Source organism: Mytilus galloprovincialis, chromosome 8 (genome assembly GCF_965363235.1).
Source record: "Mytilus galloprovincialis chromosome 8, xbMytGall1.hap1.1, whole genome shotgun sequence".
Classification (NCBI taxonomy): domain Eukaryota; kingdom Metazoa; phylum Mollusca; class Bivalvia; order Mytilida; family Mytilidae; genus Mytilus; species Mytilus galloprovincialis.
In genome coordinates, this window is record NC_134845.1 from 1,537,855 (window position 1) to 1,558,985 (window position 21,131).

Consider the following 21,131-nt stretch of genomic DNA (forward strand, 5'->3'; position numbering starts at 1 on the left):
TTTAAGCGGTAAAAATTGCTTCAATTTATCAGTGATAGGTAAAATTAATTATTGCATTGGTTGTACATGTAGTTTATTTCACAGCAATTCTAGACAAAGGAAGATAACACCAAATTGTTAAAGAAGATTTTAACAATGACATCATTCTTTTTAAAGAACAGTTATTAATTATTTTTTGCCAATCAAATATATAGTTTTCACGTTCAAATCAACACATGTATAATATAAGTCAGTGAACCGGGTACACAGGCAAATTTTGCTCACGTGAATTTCACGTGAATCTCATTTCACGTGAAAGTCACGTGAAATTCACGTGAATTTCACATGAATTTCACGTGAAGTTTTGTTGATGTGAATTTCACGTGAACTTTTCACGTGAAATTCACATGAAAACTGTTCACGTGAAATTCACGTGAAATTCATGTGAAACTCACATGATTTGACTCACGTGAAATTAACGTGAACGTGCTAACGTGAAACTCATGTGAATTTCATGTGAATTTCACATCAACTTTTTTTCACGTGAAATTCACGTGATTTTACTCACGTGAAATTCACGTGATTTCACTCACGTAAAGTTCACGTGATCTGACTCACGTGAATTTCACATGATCTAACTTGCATGCAATTCACATGATCTGACTGATGCTAATTTTATATATAATGTGCTTACAGATATAATTTTTGTGCCTGTCCCAAGTAAGGAGCCTGTAATTCAGTGGTTTTTGTTTGTTTATTTGTTACATATTTGTGTTTTGTTCATTTTTTAATATAAATAAGGCCGTTAGTTGTCTCGTTTGAATTGTTTTACATTGTCATTTCGGAGCCTTTTATAGCTGACTATGAAGTATGGGTTTTGCTCATTGTTGAAGGCCTTAAGGTGGCCTATAGTTGGTACTGTCTTTGTTATTTTGGTCTCTTGTGGAGATTTCTCTCATTGGCAATCATACCACATCTTCTTTTCATATTTACAGAGTTCAAAATTATACAGTGTATGCACTAGTTATTGCTATTTTCACATATTAAATCAACTAAAAAGTAAAATAATTATTGAAGAAGAATTAGAATACGAATATAAATCTTTTACTGGTTTGAAATACAAAAATTCACAAATTTTAACCAAATTTCACAATGAATATTTTAAACACATTCATAGGATAATATTTTTACTAGCACTTGTATGTATGACTATATATCCCCTTTAAAATCTTATGGTAAACAAGAATGTGTCCAAAGTACACGGATGCCCCACTCGCACTATCATTTCCCATGTTTGATGGACTTTGAAATTGGGTAAATATCTAATTTGGCATTAAAATTAGAAAGATTATACTATAGGGAACATGTGTACTGAGTTTCAAGTTGATTGGACTTCAATTTCATCAAAAACTACCTTGACCAAAAACTTTAACCTGAAGCGGGACGAACGAACGAACGGAGCCACAGACCAGAAAACATAATGCCCCTCTACTATCGTAGGTGGGGCATAAAAAGATACTTTTAACATTAATATTTTGTTAAATTTTTTAGTGGTCTCACCCTGAGGTACATTTACAACAAAATGATTAATTATGAAAACAAAGCATTTCTAGTATTGTACATATTACAAATGGATTTAACAATGACTTTTATTATTTCAAAATCTCTATCTACAAATTAAACCAAAAATTATCCTTGTCCAAAAATATACAAATTTGAATACAACTTTATCTGACTGAGCCTTATTAATAAAATACAGAACTATTTTCAATGCATTTTGTGCATATTTTTCTGGAATGAATTCAGTAGTAAATTATTATTTGTAATTGTTTTAAAGCTGGATTTAAAGGGGTGATCTAAATAAAATAAAAAATTTTAGGAATTTTTAATAATTTGTCAAAATCTTGTTTATTTGTTCTTGTCCATTATATACACACACGACCAGTTTTGAAAAAATTGTCAGATTTTGTACAGATTATGCATGGAAAATCAATTTGCTTTTGAAAAGAAATCTACACTAAAGGATTTTAAGTTTAAATGCAAAAGGATAGGTCTAATAACATGCTTTCAGATAATAAAAAGAAAAAATTGGGTCACCAGACTTGTTTTCTTGCTACATATTAACATACATAAATGCACAACACTTTCTATTATAATGAATCACTCTATCCGAGTTATCTCCCCTTGTGTGACAATTTTGAAAAAGTATGAATCAAACAAAAATAATGATGTTTTTTTCTGTATAGAAAATACACCCAAAATATGGTAAAACACACAATTTTCTATATTAACATTGAAAAGTCTTACACATAAATTACATACTTCTTTAAAACTTTGCTCATTTCATTAAAGATCTAGATCAATAGTTATCTGCTACTTCAAAATACAAGATGGAGGAGGACAGCCACCTTATGTCATCTATGAATTCTTAACTTTTTACAGATAATTGAATCAATATAACAATAAACATTTTATTTCCAATATTTCCAATATAATCTATCATTAAGTATAGTATATACTGCATGTATACAATACAAGTTACTGTCTCTAACAAAATGTTTTGATTTTCCAAAAAAACTGTTAAAAATTAAGCTAATGACTCTTAACTTGTTATGGCAAACCCATTGCTCACTTGCAACATGCGCAAAAATTTATTAAATATGTGTCTAAGTAAACAATTATTGTCAATTTTTACATGCAACCAAAAGACAATAGACAATTTTAGGGCTTCTTTTTATCAAAACAGGATACATACCAAGTTCAGCCAATACTGTTAAATTGACAAGAGGTATAGTTTAAGTCTTAAAAAGTTAATCTGGCGAAGAGTCTCTGCTAACAATTTTGAATGACTTCTTGAAATTAATTATTTACTTAGTTATTTATTTAAATGCTCCATAAATAACAGTTTTACGGGTTAAAAGATGACCACTAGTTTGACTAATGTGATTGTTTCTAAGACATTTTTCTCAATAGACTTTTATTTAAAACTTTTCTGCAGCATTTTTAAAGGGATATTACTGATTGATTAGGAGGATCATTGAAATACCCAACCTGAAAAATAGGATAAATAATTAATGTGATTAAAGGGGAAAAAAGCTTACAAATATATATGTCAGATTTTAGAAGGAGAGTTGAAACACAGTGGTTGTCTTTTGCTGATGTGTTACATTTTTAGTTTCATTCATTATTCTTTAATATCCTATTCACATAATACATTACTGTACATGAAGGTATTAACTTTGCTCATTGTTGAAGGCTGTACAGTGACCTACACATGTTAATGTCAGTCTCACTTGTTCTCTTGTGAAGAGTTGTCCTTTTGGCAGTCATACCCCATCTTCTTTTTTATAATTAATTTGATTTGGTACTGCATCATGTTCTAAATAGCCAAATTTAAAAAACAAATTTATCCAAAGAATGTGTTAATCTGTATTTGTTAATGATATAAACATTATGCTGTAAAGAGTGTTTAAGGTATGTTCTTTTGACGCTTCTGTTTTCCTGTTCAATTCTTTTGGTTACAGTTCCTTCCTTCAGATGGCAATTCCCTCCTCTACAGTCATGTACAGTGTGAATTAATGACTGCAATTTTACTAGTTTTACACAATCTGTTGTCTCAGTTGTAGTTATATATTGCAGTCGTGCATTACTATGATGAGCAGGAATAACCTTCTGGATATAAACAACCTGGTGACAATTTCCTTTCCACACCAACCTAAGAAATTTTGTAACTTTTCCAATTTTGGCCTGTGAAATAAAATTAAACATTACTTTACATGATAACAGGCTGGTGCTTTCAAACAGATATACAACTGTGATAAAGTGACTACAATCTGCTCTTAACAAATGTGATTATACATATATATCAATAGATTGAAAAAACATGGAATATAGTATTATTTCTGTACCAAAATATTTAGTACAAATCAAGTTCTGTAAAATACCAGTACCTGAATATTACAATAATTTTAAAGTAAAGAAATATTACTAAATATTAAAAGTAAATTTCCAGTACTACATATTTTTAGTACAGAAATAGTACCTATGCAAAAGTAGCTGTGTATGGATTATGGGCTTTGCTCATTGTTGAGGGCAGTACATGGAGCTATAGTTGTTAATTTCTGTGTCTTTTTGTCTCTGGTGAAGAGTTGTTGCATTGGCAATCATACCACAACCTCATTTATAAGATCTATAAAAATTATAACTAAAAATGTTAGATAAAAGTATGATATACATAAAGTAATACTTGTGTAAATTGCTATTATGGTATTTATGTCTCGTAGTGATATGGTGTGCACATGATTTCAAAATGATGGATAAAGATGTACAAGTTACATTACTATTTTTTTAATTGCTTGGGTCGATTAAAACTTTTTTTATTCTAAATATTAGAGTGATTTTGATGAAGCTACCGGTCTAAGAGATTTTACAAGGTTTAACAGAGTAGCACACAAAGTAGAGTTTTATACATACGTTTTCTTCTTCATCAAGGTATAAAACAAAACTTCCAACTCTTGCATTTTCGCCCAGCTTAGTTGTGCCCTTTGAAAACTCCTGCACTGTAAGATCTTTGCTGCTTAGAATATTTGGACTTCCTCCACAATTCAAAATGGCCTGTAGGACTTGTACTTCTATGTACATTAGGTCATCAGGACTCTTCAATAAAGAAAATGAGCAAATATAAATTCAATTTTATTTCAAAATAATTCTTATATGATTTGCATATCTATAAATACTTGAATTGGATTGGTCAATTAAAATTTTTCTCTTAGTTTAAACTTTGATAAACCAAGTTTCCGAAACTACTTTCGTAATCTATATATTCATGCGGAATACACAAGCTTGCAGAAATCAATTGGAGAAGGATAATCTACATTTTATATAACATTTGTATGATTTCAATAATACATGATTCTGTTTTTACTGTATGAATACATAGTTCTGCACACATAATACTAAATGCTTAAAGTATATATTCATTGCTTTTATTGGTGCTATTGTGGGGTAGTACCTGCTGCAATAAATATCTTGTGATGAGCTCTGGTTGTCTTTTTATATATAACTTATGACAGTTAAATCAGCATTGCCAAATTCTGACTCTTTATCATTACAGGTAACTGAAGTTATTGAACTTAAGGAAATATCAAATCGTCATATATTTCCATACACAAAACATAGTTAGTAAGACACCAAGTAAAATGATAAAAACCAATAAAACACAAAATTTTCTACTATTGTTGTGAAAAATCATATCAAAAGCTATACAGAACTTTACAAAACCTAGATTTTATTACAAGTAAGACTTTCTCACAAAAACTTAATAGATCTTTACAAAATCTAGATTTCAAACAGTAAAGACTTTCGCAGAGTCAAACTCACAAGATATTGTGAAATTATACTGAAAACGTGAAACAGAAAAATTGAAAAACTGAAGCATATTCAAGTACTCACCATCTTTTTATTTACAATGTTTTTTAGAAGTCCAACTCCTTTATCATGGTTATTTGGCATTCCTAAGAACTTTAATAATTTGCCGTCCTTCCCATAGCTAATCACCAAATCAGAAGCACAACTCCTTAAAAAAAAATACAATGTGTTTGATTTCCAGATTAAAGTTTATACATTCACCTATAATTAACCGAAGATTTTATAGTAGTTTTTATTATTATGCTCCTTATAAAGTTACTTTTCCTGGTTGTGTCAACAGATTATTTAACATTAATACTGCTGATTCCAAGACTTTTGGAACCATTTTGTATTCAAAACAAATAGTAATGTCATTTGCAACTTTTTTTTACTTTCAAGTTCCTAAACTGATGAAACCAGAGGCACTTTTTGACAAATTTTGGAACTGAAACAGTGATTTTCTGTAACAACCATTTTTTTTTAAATTGAGTATTCAGAGACCGTTATAAGAGTTTATAAAAAAGGTATTTGGTGAGGCTTTTTGAAATTTTCTATACCATAATAACAGTGACTTTGTGGGGTTCATCAGAGGTCAGGATTGATATTAAAGTTATCAATGACAATGTATATCTGTTGACATTGTCTTGGATTTGTATAACACCCCAATATTTCAATGACAGATCTTAAAGTCATATGAAACCTATGAAATATGAAATGTGCATATGTTCTTTATAGGTAAATGAATAGTTTTCATTAAACAACTTATGCACATATATACTTTTTTCTGAGGAAAAAATTTTTAATTCTTCAATTTGTTCACATTTAGAAGAGGTTTACTTATTTTTAATTGCTTGATTCCAGGAAGCTATTCCCCAACATATTTTCCATATATGCATAGTGACCTTAGCATGACCCTCCTTGTAAAAATCCAGTGATCGCAATACCCATGGATCTATCATTAAAATAAACATACTATAAGGTGAGAATTGGTAAACTTCCGCTTCAAAACACAGCATTTAATGAGCAATATTTATTAAATCATAACAGACAGAAATAAAAAAAAATGACGATTATAGGTAGTAAGACCAAAGGAAAAATGTGCTAATTGGCGATAAAATTTCATCCTACAAATTATATCACGAGTTTATAAAACAACAAATTGTTTTAGTTAATTTATCAAAAAGTGTTATTTATAATTTTTGTGATCAGGAAAAAGTAAAAAAAGATAACTCTTTTTTTTATCTCACAGTTTTTGTTTGGAATTATTAAATCTATTATCCTATTACCATTGTGTAGAATTTAGAAAAAATCCTCCAGCAATCACATGTGACATCAACTCACTGTTGGCAAACTGACTGGCTGTATCCCTTGACCTGGCATGGCCATTTTGGTGTGCAATACTGCTTCTGATCGTCTTGTGGTTTTTTTCGAAGCTGTCCTCTGTATAATGCAGCAAGTGGCCATGTCTTTCCATGTCATCAGCCTTTGAAAGACAGAATTTTTTTTTTTGAAAAAGTTATAGTCTACTTAATACACACTTGAAATTACAGAATTGAAATTGGTGGCATTCTTAGTTACAGACACAGACTAGTAGAACCTGAAATCTAACCTCTCAAAATATTTGTCAATGTCCAATGAAATTTATCGTTCAAACTAATTGCAATGAAATAATGGATTTAAAAACGCAGAAAAAAATCAAGGTCTCACCGATAAATGCGCTTATTTTTGAGAAATAATCCATTGAAAATTTGTTTGAAAATAATTTTCTCTTCGTTTTTCATACTTTTAACATTGTCCAACTTTCTCTTTAAAAAACTACGAAAGAATAACATTAGATTAATATAATAATTTCAAATGGAAAAAAAAGTTAGGGAAAGGTAATATTTTTTTAAGGGTATAACATGGATAAAACCATAAGATAACAAAAATATCATAAACAAGTGGATCAAAAACCTTAAAAAAAATATTATTTACCAAATGAACACAAAGATGGGTCTTTCTTTTTGTGCCAATTTCTGGTATGTTTTCCTGTATCAACAGGAAATAATCTTCAAACTCTGATTTGATTTTTGGCACACCACATCCTTGCAAGATATACTTTGAAATCTACAAAAGAAAGAGTTTGCATATTATTTTTTTTCATTATTATTACCAAAATAAAAATAAAACAAACAAAAAAAGAACAGATAAAAAAATCCTTGTTATAATCATAATATTAAAAGTTGCATTAACAAAATTTGATTTTTTTTTCTCATGTAAATGGCCAATTATAGATGTTACTCTGTGGTTATATATATATTTTTTGAGGTGATTATGTTACAAGGTGACCCTCTGCTGTTGTTTTTTATTTGGTCGGGTTGTTGTCTCTTTGACACATTCCCCATTTCCATTCTCAATTTTATTTTCATAGAATTATAAAATGGTGCAATACAAAATCTAATATGAGTAAATCGAGTCAAAAGAAATAACAAGTGAAACTGCGAGCTACTGCTCACTGATGGTACCCCCGCCGCAAATGGATAATTTTAATAGTGTAAAAATATGCAAGTGTTCGGTAAACAGGAAGTTGTCAAGTGATGAATCTAAAACACATCACACGGTATAGCAGACTTATATAAACCTTGAAAGCAAATTTCAGAAATCCTTATATTGTAGTTCCTGAGAAAAATGAGACTAAAGATATTCATGGGACAGACAGACTGACAGACTGATAGAAAGACAGAGGCAAAACAGTATACCCCCCTTTTTTGAAAGCGGGGGTATAAAATAATGAAATTGACTTAATTGGAAATATTTTGTCATGTATCTTTCTTACCAATGCCAGTTTTTCCAACACCAAAATGTACTTTGTACGCAATCCAGCATATTCCATATTGATAACAGCAATTTGGAGCTGCAAAACAAATTAATAAAACCAAAAATTAAAAAAAATGTATGTAAAAAAAAAAAAAAATTTAATATTTTTTTAATCAACAGAAGCATTATGCATGTCAATGTGATGTCACCATACTATCATGCTGAAATCAAATTTGAGTTTTACAAAATTGGCTTTCCACATCCTTTTTTATTTGACAATGACAACAAAAAAAATAAGTCATAAAAATATATATCACCCTGCTGTCATTTATATGGTAATCCCACTGTACATTGCATTATATATAGCCTGTATTATGAAGCACTCTGCATGCTAGCATTGTAAAATCAAGTTGTGCTGCACTATCTATTTTTTTTGTCTGTGTTATACATATACAATATATTACAAACGAAAGTGAACCAATGCTTTACTTACTTACCATTGTAACATTGTGACGTTTAAATTTTAACAACCCGATTTTGTACTTCAACATGATTTTATGTATTGTTTTTGGTTATCCTGATGACGGTGCCCTAGGCACCGAAACATGTCGATCATTAAATTTCTGCAGCAGTCCCTAAAGTGTTGTTGTTATAAGACTCTCTATATACAATATATGTACAAGGTCGGAAAATATGTATGAGCTTTAGAAACAGGACGAAAAGCATGGCTCTGTACATATATTGTTTTTATCCTGAAATTGCTCCCAACACTTGTAACTATAGTTAATAAATCAAAATCATTGTCTCTAGTTTCTCAAAGAAATCGACATACCATAGTTGAAATGTAGACCACAAAAAGGACCCCAAAAGAACTGGTTTGGAAACAGAAATATTCATATTAGCACTCACTCAACCTGTAAGTGGGGTAACAGGAGACTTTATTTGTACAAGTACAAATATAGCAAAAATATAGTGTATACCTGTCATTTGTACAATAGTTGACTAATTGCAGGATAAAATCTAAAACGTAATCACCTATCCTTTATTTCACACCAGATATACTGTTTAAATGTTTTACATTGTTATTTTCTGACAGAAGCATCTTTTAAATAGCAAAGGTATAGCAAGGACAGCTCAGTTCTTATAGAAAAATAAGACAAGCCTGATTATTTCAGCAATTGTTAATATGTTCTTGTTCAGGTTGTTGTCTCTTTGACACATTCTCCATTTCCATTCTCAATTTTATTGTATTGATTATTTTCATTTGTAATGAAAAGCTGTACTCACATAATGTTTGAAATCTTTGCCCTGTCTACTATCAAAGTACTTGAAGAAACTGGTGTTGATTTGATAGGCGAAGTCTGACTGGTCAATACTTTCTAGATGCTTTTCCAGTAAATTTTTTTGGTTTTCATTTAAGGTATCTAAGCAGTACTGTCAAATATATAAAAAAAAAAACTGTAGATTGATTGTTAATGTATACATATTTTTGAGACAGCAGCTGTTCTTAGTTACTCTACTAAGTCGTCAACTTCTAACAAAATTACATGTAAGCGATCATAATTTGGAAATTGAATAAGAATGATATAAAAAAAGTTCAAAGAGAACACAAACTGTGCAAAGTTTGTAAAATTTTAGATAAGGAACACTTTTTTTTCATTGCCAAATTAACAGTAATGTAATACATTCCCTTATAAATTCAATTAAAACCCATTATCCTAATTTAAGAATGTATTGTTCTGATGTTTTAGTATCGTTGAAATCTCATTCTGGAATTATTTCTAAATATTTGATACAAGTGGAAAATAGCAATGAATTAAAAAAAGTTTATAATCAAACTTAACTCTTGTGAGAAAATTAGGTATTTCCAATGAGTGGTTTTTGAGTAACGGTAATCAATTATTCAAATTTTATTATCAATCAATTCAGTGTTTTTAGTCAAATTTTTTAGATATGTATTTTTTTAATCTCATTTATAACAAAGAAGTTAAAAAAATATGCAATTTGTACTTAACATGGGAAAAAAATCTCAAATTTACAAAATTGATAAGTTAAACATGGTAAATTCGATGGTCACATAAAAGCATCAAAATATGATAAAGCTTTCTTAACACCTACCCATAGTTTTTTAATTAAGAATTAATCCTTTCTGTCCCCTACTATTAAGAAAACTTCGATCACAATCATCCTCTTCAATTTTACCACCCATAATAGAAAAAAACATTTACCTTAATCAAATGCTTAGCTAGTCCTAAATACAGGAAATGTAAAGTTCCCACTGGTGTATCTCTGAAAAAAAAACCTACATAAGAACACATATATATATCATTTCTAAATATAGTTAATACATCAAGTCAATACATGCAGACAAACAGTGAAAAAAACACAAAATGTGAAATGGAAAACACATGACCAAATAAACCAATGAAAAAAAAGAAAAATTAAACCATAAGTGATATTGTTAGTTACACAGTGTGCCATTATCTTAATACGAGAATTAGTTGAGTCAATAAAATTCATATCGATACAAATTTTATAGACCTATCAGATTTAATGTATGTTTTTTTTAAATTACAAATTTATATATATATATTCAATAATAAGGACAACATCAAGCAAGAAAGTTTATATATCTTATATAAAACTGTGAAAAATGGAAAATCTGAGGACATAATACATGCAGTAACTTAAAAATATTTTTTGTAGGATCAATAATTTAAGGGAGATAATTCTATCTGAGATAATAAAAAAATGGTACTTGATAACTAGGACAACATCCGCCAATAAAATTATGAGAAATTACTCTAATTCAGGTTACTTATATAAGACAATTACCATCCATCCCAACAAATTGAATATATGTCATATTGATATTCCTTAAATTATACTAAGCTTATAAAGCATGTGCTGCATACCTGTGTGGATCCATAAATTGCCATAAACAATTTTCATACAATTTCACCCCTGTCTGTCTTTGTAATGATACTTTGTCTCGCACTAATTTGAGCCTTTCCAGTGTCCTCTTTGTGGTTTCTGGTGTTCTCAAATCCCATTTCTTAAAAGGATCTGTGCCATCTGCCTACAGTTAAACAAATAAGTTTCACTAAACAAAGTAAAGTTTGGTATAAAAAAGTAATTTATAATATGATGAACAACCATCCAACTTTTATGTGTTGTTTTTTTGAGGTTTCTATAAATAAAGTTATAGTTATATCAATCTGAATTAATACTATAGTATCTATTTGAATTGACTTATTGGGGGTAATTTAATTGAAATATTTCAATATTGTAAATATTTTGTTATACATAATGTCAATATAATACACATATTTGTATTGAATTGTATAGTGAAAAAACCAAGAGAAATGCTTATTTGGGCCATTTTTGGCCCCTAATTCCTTTAAAACTGTTCGGACCAAAACTCCAAATTTCAATCCTAACCTTCCTTTTGAGGTCATTAACCTTGTGTTAAAATATCATAGATTTCTATTTATTTATTTATAGTATAACTAATCGCCGTATTTGAATATCAAAAATAAGACAACGTGTGACCGAATGACGCATGGATTAAACGAGTGCGCAGCACGAGTTCATAGCGGCGTTCGGTCACAAGTTGTCTTATTTTTGATATTCAAATACGGCGATTAGTTATTCTTTTTATTACATTTGCAAAATTTGGCTTTTTTTTATGAAATTAATGTAGAAAATGTAAGGAACTATATCTTTTTCCTACGCATTGACAATTTGTTTTGATCCGACGTTATCGACGTCTTGACAACGCCTATTGTTGTATGACGTCAGAGAGTGAAATAACCACGTTTATTTCACATGTGAAATTATCGGTTTTTATCTAACTGGGAAATCAATGTAATTCATTGCAACCAATGTAATAAACTTAATTTATTGTGCAAAAACCAAGAAAAATGCTTCTTTGGGCCCTTTTAAGGACCCTTAGTATTGGGACCACAACCCCAAAAATCAATCCCTACCTTTCTTTAGTGGTAAGGAACCTTTTGTTAAAAATTTATAGAGATCCATTCACTAAAACTAAAGTTATTGTCCGGAAACTAAATGCATCTTCGAGCACTGATGACGACAACGATGCAGACGACAACATCATACCATTATAAGATGCAAACATTTTTTGCGGTCGTATAAAAATAGTACCTGTACTGTGAATACTCACATTACATTTTGGGCAATATTTATTTGCAGATGGGCCTAAATGGTTGCAGGCCAAACTCATCATTTGGTAGTCCGTAACAATCAGGGATATGTCAGTTGTCAGTATAACCTTTTGGTTAAGTGAAGCATCAAATGCTTCTATCCCTGATCTGAAAGATAAAAAAATAACATACAGTATATAAAAGTTCCATTAATCACTTCATAAGCTGTAAATGTATTTTTTTCATGTGCACTTATTTTTGCAAATTGTGTATTTCAAACAAGTGTACAGCTAATTTATTTTGTGATTTTATTTGTTTTATAGTTATGATTATTACCTCACATGTAAATCTGAACTGTATTGAAGGTAAAATTGTAAATAGCCATTGGAAATACTGAATTAGACTGTGGTTAGTGCATACATTTAAAAATGTAGAAGATGTAAATAAGTCTTGTGTATATTTGTGCTAGTCTTATTTTCAAAAAATCTAATTAAAGTTACAATTTTGTTTGTTATAAAATGATTACAGTTTAAAGCTTTCATTGTCTACTACTATACACATATATATGTTTTTGTAAATAAATCAATAGTTAAATTAAGCTTATGACAAATCCATATATATTGTAAATCAGAAATTATTGCGTGCATTTAATATTGTGATTTTGTCATTTGAGACTAAAATGCATTTTTTATTTTTGAGATATTGAGAAAAATCCTGTTGAAATTATATAAAAAATTTCAAATTGCGATTTTTAATTATTGCGATTATAATCCTGTCACATTTTTCGCAATAATAAAAAAATTGCAATAATTTCTGAGTTTACAGTACCTGTTAGGTGGAATTGAAAGTTTTAGATTTAAGAGCATTTCAATAACCCTATCCATAACAAGTCCTGTCTTATAGACACAATGCATAGAATTAGATCACACAACATTTCAATTTCTTTAAACAATCATACATACTGTTTACAATTTTCAATGTCCTGGCAAATAGGAGACACAAGCTCAAGAATATTCATTCTATCAGCCACACCTAACAAAAACACATTCTTTCCTCTGTTCTTTTCTTCAACACTCAAGCCAGAAAGCTGACCCTGGATGGCATGCAGGGGTGACCACCTCTTGGACTGATTGGCTGACATGTCATCCATAAACAGGTTTAAAGGTACTGTTATAACAGGTAAACCGGTGTATAAAGATGACTGCTTTAAGATTGCATCTTTTCTCTGAAAAAAAAATTAAATGATATCATTGTTTAAAATTGCATTTGAATAAGTTGAACCTTACAGTAATTTTTTTTGAAATGTTCATGTTGATTGGATTAAGTCACTACTCTTCATGGCATCAGTTGACAATTGGTGCTATGAAAACATACATGTAAGTGCAGACAGCATATAACAGATTTTAGAATTAAGATAACAATATTGTATTGTAAGTTAACTTGTATAGTGAATCACTGAAGCATTTTACTGGCGAATAAATCTATAAAGTGGCAAAAATATATATTGTTTTTGCGGAAGAGGTGGCGAAACAAAATTATTTCAACCAGCAGAAACCCAGACGGATAGCAATGAGACTTTATAAAAATGTAATTGATCTAATAAGTAGTTCCTTAACATGTCTTAAGCAAAAAAAATATACTATGAAAATAGCTAATTAATAGATATAGGAAGATGTTATGTGAGTGCCAATGAGACAACTCTTCATCTAAATAACAATTTAAAAAAAAAAGGTAAACCATTATAGGTCAATGTACGGCCTTCAAAACAAAGCCTTGGCTCACACCGAACAGCAAGCCATAAAGGGCTCCAAAATTACTAGTATAAAACCATTCAAACTGGAAAACCAATGGTTTAATCTATATACAAAAATGAGAAACGAGAAACACATTTATATTACATAAACAAACAACAACTACTGTACATCAGATTCCTGACTTAGGACAGGTGCTGCAGCGGGATTAAACATTTTAATGGATCCAAACCGTCACCCTTTTTCTGAAATAAGTCCTTTATAAAACTAATTTCTAACTTGTTCAAATAATCGTCTTTAAACAATGTACAAATGTTAAACAATGAAACACATACTTCTCTGGAAATATTTATCAACTCCCCATTTATGAGCTCCATCAATGATGTGTCACTTGGAATTGAAACCCCCTTGCATTCTTCTAAAGACACCATATGCAGTTGCCCATACTTCACTAAACATCTAAAAAACAATTAATCTTGCAATTATCATTGTTCAAAATTTTGACACTAGATTGTACTTACAGCAAATGCACATAAGGGGTAAGTTTTGGCACTTAAAAAATAATGCCATTTATTTCCTGTTTGGAATTTAAGGGACATCTATTATGACTTTGTGGTTTTGTATCATTATTGAAGGTCATACATTGTTTTATGGTGGATTATTTGATTTTTGTGTAGAATTGTCTCATTTAGGCACTTAAACTTATTGTAAATAGTTTGATCATGTCACTTATTCTGTTTGCTCTGTTCTTTTACACCAATATAAAAGTGCGTTTATTTATGGGAACCACAAATATTTGCCTCTACCTAGAGCGCTTCAATTCAAAAGAAGTTCCGTTTTTGTCCTATTAGAATCAAAATAATTGAATATATCTAGATTTTACCAGGGGTTGTCCCTTTATGCCGATATTTTACCCCTCGCTATCGCTCAGTGTAAAATATTTGTAATAAAGGGCCAACCTGTGGTAAAACCACAATATATTCAAGCCCCAATGAATTATTTCTTAAAGCGTACACAATTCGAACAGGAAAACCAACGATCTAATTTATATATCCAAACAGGAAAGTACCAATGAACAGCTGATGAACAACATCAACAAACAATAACTGCTGAATGACATTTCCAGATGCGGGAAGCAGGAATATAAAAAATTAAAAAAATCTGTTTTGAAAAAAAAGGGTTGGCGGGTCCGTCGTACAAGGAATCAAATTGGTGTGGCTTAAATGATATTTCAACCTTTACAATTTTTTTTATGCTCTAGACAGCTAAAATATAAAAAATCAATACAATCTGTTGAACAGAAGCAGTGAAATTATAATTTTGTGTCAATTTTTTATTGACATTTTGTCTAATTTTTGCAGAGTTATCTCCCATATCAATGGAAATGTCCATAGGAATTTTAAATCATTATTTTTTACTTTTCCTCAAGTTAGATTTTATTGGATTTTTTCTGTGTATATAAGGGTTATAATGAAAAGTTTTAAACTTCTTCTGATGCAATTACTTCATTAAGGTCAGTGTCAAATTTATGCCAGATTAACTGAACTAAATACCATATGGCATAACTTATGTAAAATTATACATACTTATCTTCCATATTCATTTCAGACATGTATCTGTGTTCCTTGCCAATAAACACATCTACTTTAGCATACATCAATTTGTCTTCCTGCAAAATCAAATAAAATATAACAGCAGTTATGAAAGCATAATCACACATAATAATATTAATGATATTGAAACATCTAGATTGAGTTCTATAAGGTAAAAAATAAGATATTAATACACTATTTAGTAACTATGTATAGTTTAACATAAAATTAATGAGATTTATAACCGAAGTATCATGAAATTTATAACATCAATATTAAATGCATCTCAATACTGACAAAAGTTACAACTATCAAATTTAAACAACAGCATCTTACCATTATACAACAATATTTTTTGCATTAGTCACAGAACAACTCACAACATTCTTGATTCACAAAATTTAATAATTATATATGCAACATTTAAAACAAAATGCATGAACATGAACTGTACTGTCTTTTAAAAAAAAAATGTTTGATGTTACATTAGCATTGTTGTAGGACTGAGTAACTAAGTTAAATTATCTCCCTTTGTTGGAGACTGCAAATCAAATCTTTCATTACAGTCTGGAAAAATGTAATAAATTTAATAGTTCATATTTTGATTAATTAATGTTTTTGTTTCAAATTTTACATAAGATTATAAGGGATGTAATATTCATCTTTTATTTCCTTTTTAAACCTAAATCTGCTAATATCATCAATAATATTTTTTTACAAAAAATCATTTTAAACGTCCCTATATCTTGTATATCAGGTTTGCCAAATGTATTACAATACCTGTACACTTTCCAGAAACTGCAAAATCTTGCCATAGACTTCTTGACCATCAAGTTCAAAGGATATGAACTGCCCTTTAACAAATTGGTGTTTTTTACTGTTTATAGTCCAGTGAAATTCCATTTCTTTCCACTTACTGCCTGACACTTGGTAGTTTGACTGAGAAGAAGTTTCTACAGTTGGATATCTATTTATATATAAAGAGAGAGTATTTAATTATAAAATATATTCTTCAACATTCTGTTATATTTTTTAGATGCAATAAAGGTTTGGGGGTACTTATACAGTTGGAAAAAAAACAAATCTCTTATTTCATTGACATGTGCTTTGAATATTTTTCAAGTACCTGGAGTGTCTTTTTCTTCAAGGGTTTTCCTCTGAGAGTACATAGAAATGTATAAGTTGGTTTTTATGTAATTGGGGTACCTTTGCGACAAATAACGTTAAAAAAATGATGGTAATAAAAATAATTTCAGACCTCTGACAATACATGATAATAATATTTTGGTAAATCCTTATAAAATTTTAATCAATTTGATGCTTTATAGCTTAAAATTGTCGCTTCACCCCTATAGGTAAAGTGCATTACAACCCTTATATATAAAAACATTTACCATAAATCAACCATCCTTAATTACAAAATTACGGCAATCTTGCAAAAGACTGAAATTTCACTCTTTATGAAACATTTTAATACCTGAATATCTGGTTTGAAAGCACTGGATTAGCCAGTTGCAACTTAAGCATTGAAGTTGGCTTGATCATCCAGGAAATGTTTCCATCTTTATCTTCATGCTAAAAGTAGATTAAAAATTCTAATGCAATTTGGATGTAACAATTTTTTTCATTGGCTAAAAGTATTCGTCAAATCCACAGTTGACCAGGCGTAACTAAGGAGGGACCCGCCCTTTTTGAATTGATGAATCAATAAATGTTCGATTACTACTATATAATCAAAAATAAAACAACACCTACCACGAATTTGTACGTTTTAATGCAATTTTATTCGAATTTGAAGTTTACAAGTAATGTCATAACCTCCAGTTAGTAAGTTTTCATTTGTATGACGTCACGTTTAGCCATGACGTCTTTGCCAAAATCATTCATGAAGTTTCACAGATTTTATTGATTTTTCAAATTTAGACCTTATTTCAAGTTTTATCGTATTATTGCAACTTTAGCATTGAAGTTGGCTTGATCATCCAGGAAATATTTCCATCTTTATCTTCATGCTAAAAGTAAATTAAAAATTCTATGCTACGGGTCGACAGTAAAACTGCATTTGCGACCGTCAAATCTACAATTGACGGTGGCAACTCTTCAACTACAGTACTGTTATTCCTTAATTGTACATGTATAAATAAGTAAGGTTAAAATCATTATTAATAGTATTGGATACTATAGATTATAATCTATTAAAGATATTAGATATTATTATTTAAGATAAAGTAATACTAAAAACTGCAAAATTCCTTAAAATCACTAATTCAGGGACAACAACCCAACAGTTGTATGTACATAATAATTTGTAGGTGGGGCATAAATACTGCATTTTACCTCCATGTTCTATTTTAAGCCATGTCATTTATCTTTAATAGTGGGGGGATCATTGGACACATTTTTTAAATTTATATACAAGACAAAATTATTTCTCATGTTTTTATTAAAGAAAATTACTATTGAAAATTATAGCAAACATTAAAGAGTGTGCCCATTTCCTTTTAGGGGTAATAATAGCAAACTTTTTACTTATCTTTTAAAATTGTAACAGTTTTATATGTAGTTTATACAAATATGTTTTAAAATACAGGCAAAACAAATATTATACAAAAAAGGTCATTATAATAAAACAAATAACTCAGATAACTTGCTTTTTAACTAAATTTTTTAATATAATTATTTAAAAAAAAAGATTTTAACAATTAAAATAAATGAATTACCTTTTGGATCATATCTTCCATTTCCATTTTTGTCTGAAGATACTTTTTTATTTTGGACAGTGGAGGCACATTACGACACCCACACTCCTTCATTATGTACATAACGAAAGTCATTACCTCATCACTCTGAAGAATAATAAAAAATAAATAAAAAGTGAAACAAATATTGATATCCAAGTATATCTGCATGGCCGCAACATCGACAAAAAAAATATATGGTATAAATGAAAATTCAGAATTTTGATTGGGTGATTTTGGAGTATGGGCTAAAAAAAAATGACTAGAAAGCTTAATGACTTCAAGGCCTGGCCTTAGGATCATAAAACTTGTGAACATGATTTTTTTTACTAAGATGCAAGAATCAACCAATCAAAATACTGGAGAAAATTAAAATAGCCTTGCCAGACCTCATAATTATTTTAAATGTAACTAAATAGCTATAGTATTCATGTAGGTTATAAAGAGCTTTCATCACAATACATATATAATTTTAACAAAATAGATATAGTATACATGTATTTCTCGTTTTGTTTATATAGATTAGACCGTTGGTTTTCCCGTTTGAATGGTTTTACACTAGTAATTTTGGGGCCCTTTATAGCTTGTTGTTCGGTGTGAGCTAAGGCTCCGTGTTGAAGGCCGTACTTTAACCTATAATGGTTTACTTTTTAAATTGTTATTTGTATGGAGAGTTGTCTCATTGGCACTCACACCACATCTTCCTATATCTATGTAGATTATAAATTTATAGCTTTCATCACAATACAAGTTCATTAGATTGGACATTATATTAGAAACATATAAGAAACTAACTAGATATATGCAATCAGAATGTTAACTTACAACTCTGTGGGTTTTAGAACTGTATAATGAAGTGAGGAGAAAGTGGATTTTGGAGTCGAAGGGGAACCACTCTGTATCTATCCTGGCGTCGTGGCTTTGTTCCTCGTAATATTCCTGTTCATCATTATCCTCTACAGCTTCATCTTCTTCTTCTTCTTCTTCAAAATCTTGATCGTAATTATCTGTACCGTAACTGGTTTGACAGTCTACTGTCGCACCATCTACGATCATGTCAATGGGCTGAGTACTTGCGCTATCCGTGCACAAGTCATTCTCGTTGATTTCACAGTTTATCTGGTTTGAAAAATTCAGTACCCGCAGATGTCGATCTGATGCCAAATGCCGGTGATAATTTGCACTTTTCCCTGTTTCATATCCACAACAATCACACTTAAAACTACCCGGTGCCTCAAATTTTGACGTCCGATTGCGAGACATGTCAGCGGCTTCATTGACAACCATCAACATCGATGAAACGCTTTAGTGTAATCAACGAAATCGCATCTCTTTGAAACGTATAGAATAGAATAGAATAGAATAGAATATCTTTTATTTCCATAAGAGGTACCCTCAAGGGGCATAGTGCATATACATTCATGACAATATATAGTTACAAACAATTACAAATACAATAATACGTAACCCGGTTTATACATGACGTCATAATACAGACGACAGTTCTGTCAAAATTATTACAGTTCTGTCAAAGACGCCAAACATCAAAGGAAAGACAAGAAGATTAAAGAACGACAAAGATTAGACTTCAAAGTCATGTTTCAGGTATAAAAAAACACACAATCTTTCAGCGTCATATAACCAGAAAAAAATCAATGCCATACAATGAACTAGAAATTTTAAATACATTTAAATATTCTACTTTTGCTACGATTTTTAATTTGGTAAAAATTTATTAACAAGTGGACACAGTTGTAAGTGAGGTTATAGTGGTGGAAAAGACAACAAGTATTACAGGCGAAAATTTTTAGAAACATTTGTTGCACTGTCTGTCAAACATGCATGTGTTGCAGTAAGGGACTTAAATCTTTTTTTGTCTGGGAAAAGGGGGGGACCTGGTCAAAATACAGGGGGTGTCATTTTTTCTGTATGTAGAAAAAGGGGGGTTCAAATCTGTTTATAAATTCAAAGTGGGCGGATCAAGTTTTTATACACATGAAAATAAGTATTTTACATACTTCAAGAGACAAAATGTGTAAAAAATTACAACAGTCAAATGAAAATATATTTTAAACATTTATATACAAGTAAGACATCACAAGAGGTGATGTAGGAAGCTGCAGCTTTATCATCCAAATAATTCAGTCATTATACATGTATTTCACTCACTTTGATCACTATATTAAATTAAAAAGCCTTACAACCAAACTTTATTTAAATTAGTTTATTTGTTTGAGAGAAATTAAGTATCAATCAAAACGAAATTTACAGCCATTTGGGCAATTTTTTTTCCAAACATACAAATCAGGCAACATTATGAAAAGAACATAGTGTACAGCAATAAATGATTAAATATTTATCTACTCTGCATTTGAATATTGATACACATTGATAATGATTCTGACCACAATGCATTCTTTTGTTTTCATAACAAGATCCCTTTGGGTCAATTTTTACAATGTACCTCTAACTCCCTCAAGCTTTTTGGGCTAATATAGAATAAGAAAAAGGTTACTATCACACATTCGTGAGTGAAATGTGACAATAAATGAGTTATTGAATTGTCAAGCTGAAAACATGAACTATCTATATAAAAGTTTAGGGACTTAATTGAAGTTTCAATAAGGCCTTACAAAAAACTTAAGTTTAAGCATCATTTATATGATAGATTCCTGTTAATAAATAATGTGTTGTTCCTGTTGT

General features: G+C 29.9%; 1 protein-coding gene across 1 annotated transcript; it reads right to left on the reverse strand.

The window, feature by feature from the left end:
- Positions 1-1,067: 1,067 nt before the first annotated feature.
- Positions 1,068-19,767, reverse strand: LOC143084835 (uncharacterized). Its single transcript, XM_076260894.1, has 17 exons — positions 19,254-19,767; positions 18,411-18,536; positions 17,168-17,265; positions 16,471-16,657; positions 15,685-15,767; positions 14,434-14,557; positions 13,310-13,572; positions 12,368-12,515; positions 11,097-11,260; positions 10,410-10,470; positions 9,469-9,615; positions 8,201-8,278; positions 7,360-7,491; positions 6,672-6,868; positions 5,431-5,554; positions 4,453-4,635; positions 1,068-3,726 (listed from the first exon to the last, which is right to left on the reverse strand). The coding sequence occupies exons 1-17, from the start codon at positions 19,719-19,721 to the stop codon at positions 3,373-3,375; spliced, it is 2,937 nt and encodes a 978-aa protein (XP_076117009.1). The 5' UTR covers positions 19,722-19,767; the 3' UTR covers positions 1,068-3,372.
- Between the last annotated feature and the right edge of the window lie 1,364 nt (positions 19,768-21,131).

Excerpts from the sequence above, each read along its gene's own strand:
- LOC143084835 (XM_076260894.1), bottom strand. The coding sequence starts at position 19,721 with ATGTTGATGGTTGTCAATGAAGCCGCTGACATGTCTCGCAATCGGACG. Across the intron at positions 17,266-18,410 it reads TGGAAGATATGATCCAAAAG|CATGAAGATAAAGATGGAAA; the intron begins GTAATTCATTTA and ends ATCTACTTTTAG. Across the intron at positions 14,558-15,684 it reads GAAATGAATATGGAAGATAA|ATGTTTAGTGAAGTATGGGC; the intron begins GTATGTATAATT and ends ATTGTTTTTTAG.